General features: G+C 39.4%; 4 protein-coding genes across 5 annotated transcripts; 3 read left to right on the top strand and 1 right to left on the bottom strand.

The window, feature by feature from the left end:
• The first annotated feature begins 230 nt into the window (after positions 1–230).
• Positions 231–2201, top strand: LOC117789079 (nuclear transcription factor Y subunit alpha). Its single transcript, XM_034628106.1, has 2 exons — positions 231–364; positions 518–2201. Exon 2 carries the CDS (start codon positions 588–590, stop codon positions 1716–1718), a length of 1131 nt encoding a protein of 376 aa, XP_034483997.1. The 5' UTR covers positions 231–364; positions 518–587; the 3' UTR covers positions 1719–2201.
• On the top strand, positions 258–3887 carry LOC117789081 (trafficking protein particle complex subunit 3). The gene is made up of 3 exons (XM_034628108.1): positions 258–364; positions 2667–3077; positions 3790–3887. Exons 1-3 carry the CDS (start codon positions 326–328, stop codon positions 3874–3876), a joined length of 537 nt encoding a protein of 178 aa, XP_034483999.1. The 5' UTR covers positions 258–325; the 3' UTR covers positions 3877–3887.
• Positions 3888–4068: 181 nt separating this feature from the next.
• On the bottom strand, positions 4069–12519 carry LOC117789078 (zinc finger protein 76). 2 transcript variants are annotated; one of them, XM_034628104.1, is made up of 5 exons: positions 11418–11948; positions 8802–8925; positions 8108–8210; positions 6570–6720; positions 4069–6501 (listed from the first exon to the last, which is right to left on the bottom strand). In XM_034628104.1, exons 1-5 carry the CDS (start codon positions 11705–11707, stop codon positions 4731–4733), a joined length of 2439 nt encoding a protein of 812 aa, XP_034483995.1. In that variant the 5' UTR covers positions 11708–11948; the 3' UTR covers positions 4069–4730. The 2 variants fall into 2 exon arrangements, with proteins under 2 accessions (XP_034483995.1, XP_034483996.1); XM_034628105.1 differs by lacking the exons at positions 8802–8925; positions 11418–11948 and adding an exon at positions 12005–12519.
• LOC117789080 lies at positions 7214–7986 on the top strand. The gene is made up of 2 exons (XM_034628107.1): positions 7214–7361; positions 7426–7986. The coding sequence occupies exons 1-2, from the start codon at positions 7223–7225 to the stop codon at positions 7968–7970; spliced, it is 684 nt and encodes a 227-aa protein (XP_034483998.1). The 5' UTR covers positions 7214–7222; the 3' UTR covers positions 7971–7986.
• Positions 12520–12997: the final 478 nt, after the last annotated feature.

Consider the following 12997-nt stretch of genomic DNA (forward strand, 5'->3'; position numbering starts at 1 on the left):
TTTGTTTTGGAAAATTATCTGAAGTAGTATCTAATTTCTATGTTTGTAAACGTAAATTGTTTCATAATAAAGTATAAAATTAAAAGGCGCCAAGTTCAAATAATTTTTGAATGTTTGTTTGAGCTGTTGACTGTTGAAAGATCGATATATTAGCTGATTGCTTATCGATAGTTAAACTATGCGATACTGAATAATCGGAACTAGTTCGTTCACATGTTTCATTAAATCGCTTGATATCGACGGTGTTCCACCTCTAGTGTGCGACGGTACACCCACCACTGAAGAAAAAAAAAAGATTTCCGACAAATTTTTAATAAGCAGCAAAATGTCACGACAAGCCACCAGATTAGACGCAAAGAAAGTGGTAAGTTGTTAATAACTGAAAGCAGGGGCTCGATTTCGACTCTGACTCTCGGTTTATGTTGTAAGTTGAGTTTTTGGCCTAGTCTAAATACGAAACATTGAAGTGCCAATATCCAATCCACCCTCAAAATCGGCTTCACATTCGCTTTTCCAGTAAGTGTGTATGGAGGGCGTGAGAGTGAGAGGGACACGAAACACAACAAAAATAGCGCAGCCTGCGCGCTATGGATAACCATTTTAGCAGTAACAACCGCACAACAACAACTGCAGCAAGAATGAGCAACACTAACAACAACAACAACAACAACAGCGGCAACAACAACAACACGGCCAACACTGCAAATGTAAACAACACAACGGCAACAGTTGGTGTTGGCGTTGGAAATGCTGGACAACCAATACAAGTGATACCAATGCCAATGCTGCAAGCGGGCGCGGCACAGATCATAATTGGCCAACAGGCGCAGCAGGCGGCACAAGGGGGCGGGGCAGCGGGGGGCGGTCTGCAACCGCAGTTGATACCGCTGCAAGCGAACCAAATCATGTTGCAGGCACAACAGCAGCCACAGATGCAGGTGATGCAGCTGCCGGATGGACAGACCATATTCTATCAGACGCCCAGCATTACCTCACTGGATCCCAGTACAATGGGCGCAACAACAACGCCGCATTACGTCAATATCAATGGACAATTGGTGCAGATAACGACAGCACCAAGTCATCAAGCCAACCAGGCGACAACAGCAACTGGACAACAGATCATAATGGTGCCACAAATGGCAGCGGTAAATGCGGCAGCTGTGGCCGCCAATGCGGCCAACAACAGCAACCAGAGCGTCAACGTCAGCGTCAACAATGTGCAACAGCAGCAACAGATGCAGGTTCAGATGCAGACAACAACAGTTGGAGCAACAGCTGCCACCACTGCGGGAGGCGGTAGCAACTCCAGTGCCGATGTCAGCACCAGCACCACAGGCACGAATACAAACAGCGAGGACGAGAACTCCAAGGGGGAGGCGGACGAGGAGCCGCTCTATGTGAATGCCAAGCAGTACAAGCGCATCTTGATACGGCGTCAGGCACGCGCCAAACTGGAATCCCGCATACCCAAGGAGCGTTGTAAATACCTGCACGAATCTCGTCATCGGCATGCCATGAATCGAGCACGCGGCGAAGGCGGTCGCTTTCATTCCGCCCAAGAGAAGGGCGATCCATCCGGACTCGATGGCATCAGTCTGCCACTGGCGGCCAGCGGTGGTGCCACACTCAGTCGGGGCACAGCACGTGCACCGCCCAAACTGATAGCACCACACCAAACGCCGAGCATTACCATAACCGCCATCAAATCGGAATAATCGGAATAAGCTGCAGTTCCCCAAAAATGTTGTAGATAGCAAGCGGATCTTAGACCATATATATATCATATATCATAGTTAACAGAGCTGGAAATAGTTGCTTAGAATTTGTTTTGATAAGAATTATAATTTTAAATACTTAAGGCAGATAAAAGTTCAGATATAACAAAATATTGGAGTTAAAAATTCCAGTTACAAATTATAGAGGCAGCAAAAATCAAAAAAAAAAATGGCAGGAAATTATTTAATTTAAAATTCTAACAGTTGGGAAATTTCAAAATAAATATTTTGTGCCAGTAACAGTTTACTGAAAGCTTGATTTATCAAGAGAAAATAACTTAAAAATTAAAAAATTACAGATTTTCAAAAATATTTATCAAACTGTAACAAATGTTAATTTTTTGCAAGATAAAAAAATCAGATATAACAAAATAGTGGAGTTAAGAATTCCAAATTTAAATATAGTGACAGGAAAAATCCCAATAAATAGCTGGAAAATATTTTATTCAAAATTTTAGTAGCAAAGAAAATGCTAAATAAATATTAATTGTCATTCACAATTTACAGAAAGCTAGATTTATCTTTCTCTTAATAATGCAAATGTGAATCTTAACAAATTGTAATATTTTTAAAAATACTTATCAAACTGTAACAATAATTTTAGCCAAGATTTAACCATGTAAAATATTTTAAACAAAACAAATTTTAATAACCATGCCCAGCTCTGTTTAAGTTTTGATTTAAGATAATTGTTTAAGTCTTAGGATTAGGAAATAATTCGTTTTTTGGATTGTACACAATTGAAAATAAATTTGTATTTATTGAAATGTGTGCGCAATTTGTACAATTGGGAGAGAAAAGACCTTAGATATATCACTTAGAATTGGATCTATCTCGTAGTCTCTGCTCAATCTGCATTTTCTTTTCATACACATTTCTCACACACAGAACTCGGAGTTCCTAACTCTCACCTATGGCGCTCTGGTCACACAGATGCTGCGCGATTTCGAGAACGTGGACGATGTGAACAAGCAGCTGGAGAGGATTGGCTACAACATGGGCATGCGTCTGATCGAGGACTTCCTGGCACGCACCTCGGCGCCACGTTGTCTGGAGATGCGTGAGACGGCGGATCGCATCCAGCAGGCATTCCGCATCTATTTGAATGTACAGCCCACCATATCCAACTGGTCGGCGGCATCCGATGAGTTCTCGCTGCTGTTCGATGCCAATCCGCTGACGGAGTTTGTCGAGCTGCCCACAGATCTGTCCAATTTACGCTATAGCGCCATACTCAGCGGTTGTATTCGTGGTGCTCTCGAGATGGTCCAGTTGGAGGTGCAATGCTGGTTTGTTCAGGTACATACAATATAAATATACATATACACATATATACGATGCCATATAAGAATTGCGAAACAAATAGTACTAAGAATACCAAAAATTGGAAACAAAAAGTAGAAAAACAACACTAGAAATCATTTAATTTGAAAATATCAATTAAAAAAATTAGAAATAATAATTTTCAGGAATTGAAATAAGCAGAATAAAAAATGAATGGCAAAAATAAGGAAAATCCAATTCATAAAATTTTTAATTTTTTTAATTAATTTTGGTTATATACTGTTTAATATTTAGTTTAACTTCTGAAATACTCTTAAAAAGGAACCAACAAAAAAAAAAGAATTTAGTTGTACTATTTACTTAAAATCTTTTTGAATCAAGGAGCGTCTATATATAAATATTTGAATTCATTTAAGAATTTGTACTTAGCAATATAGTTTCAAAATCTTTTTTCTAATCGAATTTTTTAATTTAGGCTTCCTTTTTTCAAGCTTTTTTTAACTTTCTTATACTTTATTACCAGTTTCTTTCCCCTTATTCTTGTAATTCCAACTAAGATATTCGAAATTCTTATAGGGTACCACATATATATATATATTTATTATACAAATTGCAGTCATATATCTCTGTGTGTGTGCGTGTGAGTGTGTGGAATACTTTATTGGTTGTTTTTTTTTTTTGGCGGTGTTGTATTTGTTTTTTTAAATTATTTATATATTTTTTGCAGGATCAACTGAAGGGCGACAATGTGACGGAGTTGCGTGTTAAGTTCGTGCGACGTCTAGAGGAAGCCATACCAGCTGGCGAGGATTAGACAATGAAACAGAAGGAGAGATGGAAAAAAAAAACAAGAGATATATTTATATATATATGGTTAGGGAGCTTTTCATTTTAGAATTTTAGCAAGATTCTATACAAAAGCTGCATTCCGAAGCGAACGCGCAACAATTAAACAAAAAACAAAAAATAAACAAATAACAAAACAACAAATTAACAGCAATAATTATAAAACAACATTTTCAGTTTTATTTTTATTCGACTTTATACAAATTCAGATATAAAGGTGTATATTTATACATAAAAATATATAAAGCATTTTAATTGTTTCAAACTTAACGCAGTTTTTGCTTGTTTAGTTGGTTTTTTAAGCATTTTCAACAATTCTCATACAAAATGTTAAACAAATAATTGCTTTACAATTTAAGCATTAGATTAAAGCATGTTTGTATATTATAAAATATATATAAAGTATTATTCTTAAGTTAAGGCGGCTTTTTAAGTGGGTTAAGTTAACTTCGTGTGGAATTTGCGTTTGGTTTTATTGCACAATTAGTATTTGCATTTAACAACAGCAACAATACTTGAATTTCCTTTTAAATTTCATGTTTTCTTTTTATACAACATGGAATACTTCTAACAGGCACAATACAATACTTAATTACAATAGTTTTGGCTTTGGTTTTTTGAATGTTTTACAAGCTGCGGTTTTTTTTTAGTCTATTTCCACTGCAAAACTGTTTGTTTTTATAAATGTGTTTCCTCTGTTTTCTGGATGCTTTAAGCCTAGTGGAAAGAGTCTATTTAGTATATTTGGTATTTTTGGTATTGTTTGTTGTCGGTTATCGATTATGATTATTATTGTCGCTTATCGATTGCTGGCGGCTGTTTTTAACTCTGCTGCGGGCAAAGCATTAAATTGAGGTTGCGGCGTGTCAGAACTTTGCGCAAGGCTTGCAATGTTTTCATGCAGATGACGACGCAGCAGCCGTTGGCCACGCCCTCCGCCGGACTCTTGCAGGTGCAGGAGTTGCCCTTGATTGCGCTAGTGTTGTTGCTGCTGCTGATGACGGCAGGCGGCGGCGGTTTGTTGTTGGAGCAGCAGCCAGAGGAAGCCACAACAGGTGGCGCTGATGGCGGTGCACAGCAGCCAGCGCTGGCAACAGGTGGCGCTGTCGGTGCGCAGCAGCCAAGACTGGCAACAGGTGGCGCTGCAGCTGAACCACAGCAACCACCTGTCGCCGCCGGCTTTGGTGCACTGGAGGAGCAACCACAACCATTAGTGGCTGTGGGAGACGGAGCTGGCTTGGCAGCACCACCACCACAGCAACCACCACCGCCTCCACTGCTGCTGCCGCCACTCATAGAAGCCAGATTTTGCAAGAGCAGAGCAACATCCTCGATGTTTTGGTTCATTTCCGCTTCGCGTTTACTCACTTTTTTGGTGACAGTGCTGCCACAGATGCGTTTGCCACCTGACGCGCCATTGGAGCTGTTTGTCACCGTTGTTGTTGTGGTTGGCTTCGAGGATTTCACTGATGTGGATCCTCCACAGTCACCGCTGTGACAGCTCTTGGTTTGATCACACTTGCAGTTGGTGCAATTGCAGATGCCCGCATCTGCTGTGATCTGCTTGAGCGTCGGCTTATTGTCCCTGATGTCCAGTTCCACCAGACCGGAGGCATCCCGAGGCACCTGTGATGCCTGTTGCAATGTGGCCTGCAACAAGGCGCTGTTGTTGTCAATGGTCATGAGTATATCGTTGAGCAGCGACTCCGTCTCCATGTCCTCGTCATTATCAAAGCTATCATCCTTGAGCAGCTCTTCAATGTTCTGCGGATTTAGCTCCAGCGTGGGCAAAGTGGCTACAGTTGGATTACTATTAGTGCTATTCAACATTTCCACGTCCAGTGTTGGTGTCATGTTTAACTCCTCCATGTTGCCGCTGATGGCATTGCCAAAGCTCTGCTTCAGATCCACAAAACTGGGCATTTCCGTGGGCAGTGCAACGCAGGTGTCGGTTAACGGCGCCATGGCCATAATGGGCTTGGAGACGAGCACACCCGCATCAATCCAGGGACTGGGTATCTCCTCCTCGGCGGCATAGGACAAGGGATACGCCTGCGATGTCTCTGGCAGCATGTAGAGATTGGACACTTGCTGCAGCACAACGCCGCTGTCATTGCTGGTTGCCTCCGAGCTGTGACTGCCCGGATTAAGCAGCACCATGTCGGTAACTTCAATTTCCTGTTTGATTTTCAAGTGTTGCTGCTCCTCTTGCTGCTCCAGTTGCTCCTCTATATCCTCCTGCTCCTGTTGTTGTTGTTGCTTCTGTTTCTTCAATTTCTTTTTGCTTTTCTGGAGCAGCTGTCGCTGATGCGTCTTCTTGTGCGACTTGAGACTGTGCGAAGTACTAAACGATTTCTGGCAACTGTCCTCCTGGCACGGATACGGCTTCTCGCCGGTGTGCGTGCGTTTGTGTGTCTTCAAATGATGCGAGGCGGTAAACGCTTTGCCGCAATCGTCCTCGGGACACTTGTAGGGACGCTCCTGGGTGTGTGTGCGCATATGCTTCTTCAGATCACTCAGCGTGGTGAAGCACTTCTGGCACATTTCGCAATTGAATGTCTCACCATTGTGCAGCCGATGATGGGCATGCAATCTGATAATGATAAGTATACTTCCGATTAGACAACGTACTATTCTGGGCTATCTTACTATCTCACTCACCTGTAGCGTGTGTTGAACGCCTTATCACAGCCACTCACCTCACACTCATAGGGCTTCACCTTGGTGTGGACTCTGACATGGATCTTCAGGCTGTAGGATGTAAGGAACGCCTTGTTGCAGCCTTCCTCCGTGCACTTGAAGCTGTAGTCACCTGCAAAGCATATTTATTAATTCACTTATGAACAACATGCAATTTTAAAACACGTAAATACTATTTACAATACTTTTACAAACATAATTATCAAGAGACGCCTTTTTTCTGTTTTATTGTCGCAAGAAATAACTGTTTTTTTTGCAAGACGCTGCCACCTGTCAGCAAAAAGCTGTTATTTATATTAACGCTGCCAGACCTAGAAAACTGATCTAGATCACATTTTTGATATCTTTACTTTTCCTAAATGATCTTTCTCCATCATAAAATCATTCATCTTTATGTTATCAAATGTCGAATTTTATTGTATTTGCCCTAGGTGTGTGTAATTTTTAAATTGCGCGCAATTTGCGAGATTTTCCAGTGCATAACAGCCCTGTTTTCAGTGCATGAGTAGTGTTGGTAAGTGCAGTATCGATAGTGCTCAGTGCCACCTGCATCTCTATTCCGCAGCGCGCGCTCGCGTCGGAATTTTTTTAAAAGAACATTTAAAAAGAAAACAATGAACGAAACTGATTTAATTATAATTCGAAGAGTTCAGCAGCATCCGTGCTTGTACAATAAGTTGGACATTGGTTTTCGTATTCCCCAGGAAAGAGACAAAGCGTGGGCAAGCGTGGCTGCCGCCTGCGGTTTAACAGGCAAGTAATCAGTGCACGCACACGTACACATACATAGGCATTTGTAAATTTGCGAATATTGCAGTTCAAAAAACGAAAATTCGTTGGAAAGTTTTGCGAAATCATTTTGTGCGTGAACAGCATAAATCTGAAGATGAACGAACTTGGGAATTCAATAATGATATAATATATCTAAAAGATCACATTCAGCTGCGCGGTTGGCAGAACATTCAAAATGAATCTCAGATGGAACTGGACAATAATCAGCCTGTAGAAGCTATCGACGTTACCAATGAAAAAGATAATAACAATATAGATGAATACGAGGATAATTCCATGACCAACTTTGTCAACGAGACGCCAGTTAAAACACTACAGCAAGCTGAATCAGAGTTTGTCAAGGTGATGGGTCTTCTAGAGGACGTTTTGAAGGAGAAGCTCAGCGAGCAAAAGACTACACCAAGTGAAACACACTGCGGATCTCTGTGTCAAAGGAATGACGAGCAGGATCCTTACTACAAGTTCCTAGAAAGCATACTAAATCGCGTGAATGAAACAAAACGCGTCGATATACAATTTAAATTATTGAATTTGGCAAACGAGCTAATAAAAAAGGCAAACGACATATGAAACTCCAAATTAAAAATTAATTAAGCTTTTTCCTTATATTAGTAGTGTATAATATACATAGGGCTATCGATAAAAATAACAAAATATTGAGATACATATTTTAATATCGAAATGTTATCAATATATCCGAAACTCACCAGTGTGGGTTTTTAAATGCGTTCGCAGATTTCCGATAGTGCTGTAGCTGCGATAACAGTTCTCATAGTTGCATTTATAACGGCTAAGAGCTTCGTCAGAGCTCTGCGTATGTTTTTGAAGACAAATTTCAATTTAATTAGTTATTATATGAGCTGTACAATTTGTAAATAAACCTGAGAAAATATGTACAAAGTCGTGGGTTTTCGAACTAAGTCATTAGGTCGTTAGGTATGTATTATGTTTATGTACTCGTAAGTCGGCCAATAAAAATAAATATATATAAAAGTGCATGCAGTGTGAATAGAATTTGTTTGCATATTATGTTGTGTGAGAAATTGGTGTTTAGAGGAGGTCAAAGGTTAACTAAAACTACGCACCAAGTTGACTGTTTGATATGCGAAAAGTGATTAACTAAATTTGAGAGCAGCGAGCATCAAACACTTTGTTGACTAGAGTTGGGATTTCTAGTTCAATTTGCTGAATAAGTTCACTCGTTCATTTCAATGACCCGTTCATTTGAACTTTTTCAGAACGAATCGACCCAACTCTATTGTTGACTAGTTCTATGGTTATCGATTAGATTTGCTATCGATTAATTGCTACAAGCATTACAAACGTTAGTTACGGCACACATTTGAAGTGCGTATATTGTGGGCGTTGTTTCTTGTTGTTTATGGAATGGGAACTCAGTACCTCGTACGCCATCGACATCGCCATCAGCTGATCCTCGTCAGTGTCCTTATGCAAGGCGCCCGGATGAATGCAGTGAGCCAGCTCATCGTCATCGTTATCTGGCTCAGTCTGCTCTTCGATATAGCTAGAAGATCGTTGGGTTATTCTATCGGAATCGCAAACGAAATCGAATGATCGAACAATAACAACAACAAATTAAAAATGCTGTCTTTCAATTTGTGTCAGTGGGCCGTAAAATGTTAATGTTGTATATACACAGCAATTGCACATATATACAGTTAGTCAAGTAATTGTGTTGACAAAGCAATAAAATTGCATATTTGTTTACTATTATAATAAATGTGCAGTTAAATCCAATAAAACTTATTTTTTCTATTTTTAACTTGAAGAACCAGAATATAAGAAAAATTAATAAATCAAACAAATGTTTTTTGCTCATTAAAATATGGCAATTTTATTCTTCGTCGGAAAAATTACTTGACTAATTGTATATGCACACACATATATACATATATATGTCTGGTGCACAGATTAGTGAGGTTAGAGAGCGCATAGAAAAAAAAAAGAACAACAAATAAATAGTTGACAGCCAGCAAAGCAGAAACAGCTGTCAAAAAGGAGAGCAACAAAAACAAAAACAAAACGCAAGCTAACGGATTTGCTTGCAGTGGAAGCCCCTTTAAGCTTTAATAACCAGATTAATTAATATTTAATATTGTCATGGTCAAACACGACGTTGAAATAACTATAAAAGAAAACCGAGAAAACAGAATTTCCAATTTGGATAAACAACAAGTGCGTGGGCGAGTGGACGACTGACTAGCGGGACTGGGATGGAAGGGGCTGAAGGAGAGAGGAATGCCAGACATACCCTCCGCCCTGCGTCATCACTATAACCCCCCCTCTCTCCCTCCCACCATTCACTGTCCCTGTCACGGACACAGCTGGCAGCATCCCCCCTTCCCCTGCAGCAACCTGCCCTATGCTCATTCTCACATATCTCGCAAACGTTGAAAAATGAGAAATATGATTGAGGTGAACACTCATGGTGATAAAAATAGAGTGGCGTAGACGAAGACAAAGAGGGAGAAGGAGCTACAGGACGGGCAGAGCAACACAAAGTCGACAAGAAAATTGAAATATGATTGTGTACTGAAAATGAAAACAACTACAAAGTTGGGACTAACCACATCGTCAGAGATCATTTAAAATTCAAAATAGTCATTTAATAGATGAGCCACTAAATTTAAAGATTAAATCTTAATGATTCAATATAATGACTTAAAAATTACAAAAACAATATTCTCAAAAATTTGAATAGCAAATTAGATAAGAAAGCAAGACAAACGGAAATAAGAGCACGGATAAGAAGTCATACAAACGGATAAAGGGCAAGAAAGAGTAATGGAAATCAAAACATTAGTTTTCCAATCAGAACAACCGAGTCTGACTCAATCTCCAATTGTCATAGATAAGACAAACAAAGCAAAGGGCAAAAGATTTAGTAAGCAGATAATAAAACTAAACACGTTGCCAATTTTAAAAAATAAATTTAAATAAAAACAAAAAAAAATTACAATGATGGTGCGAATTATAACATATTGACAGTTTCCATTTCAGAATATTCTCGAATAGAATTTCACAATGCCGAAATGAAAGCCGGCTAATTTACAGCAAGTGTGAATGAATTTGGGGAAAAATACAAAACTTGTGCTTCTTACACATCAAGTATGTTTGTGTATACATATTAATATATGTTTGTATGTATTCATGTGTTTTTGTATTTTGTAGTGGGGGGAAATCTAAATGCGTTCATCGGCGTAATTATTTTTAGACCAAACAAACGATTCGGATACAATCATCGCACAAACGAGAAGAAGCAGAAGAATAAAGAAGGCGGCGGCTGCAGTCGACGCAGCAATAGCAACAAAAACCGTTACATTCTCATTGCCATCCAAAATCGAATACACATAGACACTCACACATACATATGTATACATAGTACATATAGATATTTGTGGGTGAACCCGGCGAACACATACATACATACATACATATACACATATCGGGCAATTAGCAACAACATGCAAACATTTCGGACACTTAACGGACGCGCGTTGTAATAAGTGGACATTGGAATTGTTGAAATTTGCCAAATTTTTGCTATGGGTGAGAGCAAAAAAATAAATCTTTAGACTTTTTGCATACGATATTTGCATCTAATTAGTTTGCTGAAGCATAAACAGCAACAAAAGGAGAACGGTCGGAAGGAGAAGAAAGCATGCAACAAACAGATAGATATTTGTGTGGGCAGTGGAAAATTTAGACATGCGAATTCGAATTGGAAACACCTGCCAACTTTTTATAATTTATTTTGAATAACACCAAAAATAGCAACAATTACAATATGGTTAGTAATTAAATGACAAAAATGATCGACGAGCAAGAACAATAACAATAGGGGGATTCCTAAAACGAGTTAAGATTTCGATCAGCTGTTTGCAGCTGTCAACGAAACAGAAATACCCGCAATATGAGTACAACTTCAATAACAATAACAATAGCAAAATCCAAAAGCAGTGTTGGAAAGCATGCAATGAGGCTGCCAGTGCTTACTACCTCGTCCCAAGTGTAAAATATGCAGTAGTAGTAGGAGAAGTTGTTGATGTGCATGTTGTTGTTGACTTGTTGTTGTTCTGCTGCATAATATCACTGCTTATCTCTGTTTTTGTTATTGTTGTCTCTTCGATAGACGGCACCATGCTGAAGGACACCACTGTAGGTGGCTGCACCTGGACGAGCTTTTGATTTTGAAACTGATATTCCAGCGTAAAACAAATGTCATCCAGATTATACGTGCCCAGAGTTGTTATTATTGGTGTCGTTGTTGTGGTTGTTGATGCCATAGACGTTGTGTGATGTGATGAAATGGGTGTGGATGTGTGGGTGGGCGAGGATGATGTGTTTGTGTGTGTGGTGGTGGTGCTGGTTAGCAACAGGGGTGCAGTAGTAGTTGTTGTCAGCGGTCTCAGTGTGAACACCTCGTCGTCATCTAAGTCATCGTATGTCTGTGTCTGTGCCTGCACATTCTGCGCACCGTACAACGTGTATGTTGTTGTTGTTGTTGTTCTCGTCGCTAGCTCATCGTCGTCGTTGTCGTCGTCCGCCTCAAGTGTTAAACTTAAGCCTAATGGTTGCAGCACCTGTTGCTCCCCAGTCGTGTGACTGTGTCCGCTATATATGCTGCTACTGCTTCCACTCCCATCGAGCTCCAGTTTGGGCGCCATCAGTGATGACAACAATGCTTTGTCCTCAAAGTCAAGCTGCAGCGATGACGCAGTTATCGGTGGCGAACCAGTTAGCGATGTACGCGTCGAGTTTGTATCATAATCCCTGCTGTCTGATAACGAATTTCCATGATTGGCCGACTTCCAACTGTGTTCATAGTACTCTTGTTGTTGTTGCTGTAGTTGTTGTTGTTGAGCGCTGAGCGTCTCATCGTTGCTTGCATCCATTTTGTACTTATTCTAGTATTTCACACACTCACACACACACTTGGATTAATTTCACGCATGCAGTTGTTTTTTTTTTCTTATATCAATGTGCAATGCCGATACATATAGAAATATATGTATTACAAAAGAATTAGAAAATTATAAAGAGCAACAGCGGCAAACCGACCGAAAAAATCACGTCCGCGTAGCACAACAACAAAGATAAGACTAGTGATGGAATTTGAAGTGAAAGAACTATATCGATATTCCGATATACACTAAATAAGTAAGTTCTTCGGGTACTTTACCGTTTAGAGCCGGGAAAGTCACTTAAGTGATTTAATTTAATCAATTAAAAATAAATGATCAAACTATAATGGAATCAACTGAAAATGAAATAAGATAAAATAAATACAAACTTTTTAATGAATTCTAAATACTACTTTATGAATTTGATAAAATTCTAACAATAATTCTGCAAAAGTTTTAAAATTTCTAGTTTTAATATAAGCAATAAAATAAGAAGCTTTTGAAAATAGGCTGCCGCCTGATTTTTGTTGCGAGCTGACTATTAAAACAAGATGGCAGCACTGCTACTACTTTTGTAAATCAGCTGTGCCGTTTCATCTCAGCTCAAAAGTTGCCAGCACAAATAAAATTGCAAATTTCAAAATGTAATAAGCTCAATAAAAAGTGAATAAA

Source organism: Drosophila innubila, assembly GCF_004354385.1.
Source record: "Drosophila innubila isolate TH190305 chromosome 3L unlocalized genomic scaffold, UK_Dinn_1.0 0_D_3L, whole genome shotgun sequence".
NCBI classification, from domain to species: Eukaryota; Metazoa; Arthropoda; class Insecta; order Diptera; family Drosophilidae; genus Drosophila; species Drosophila innubila.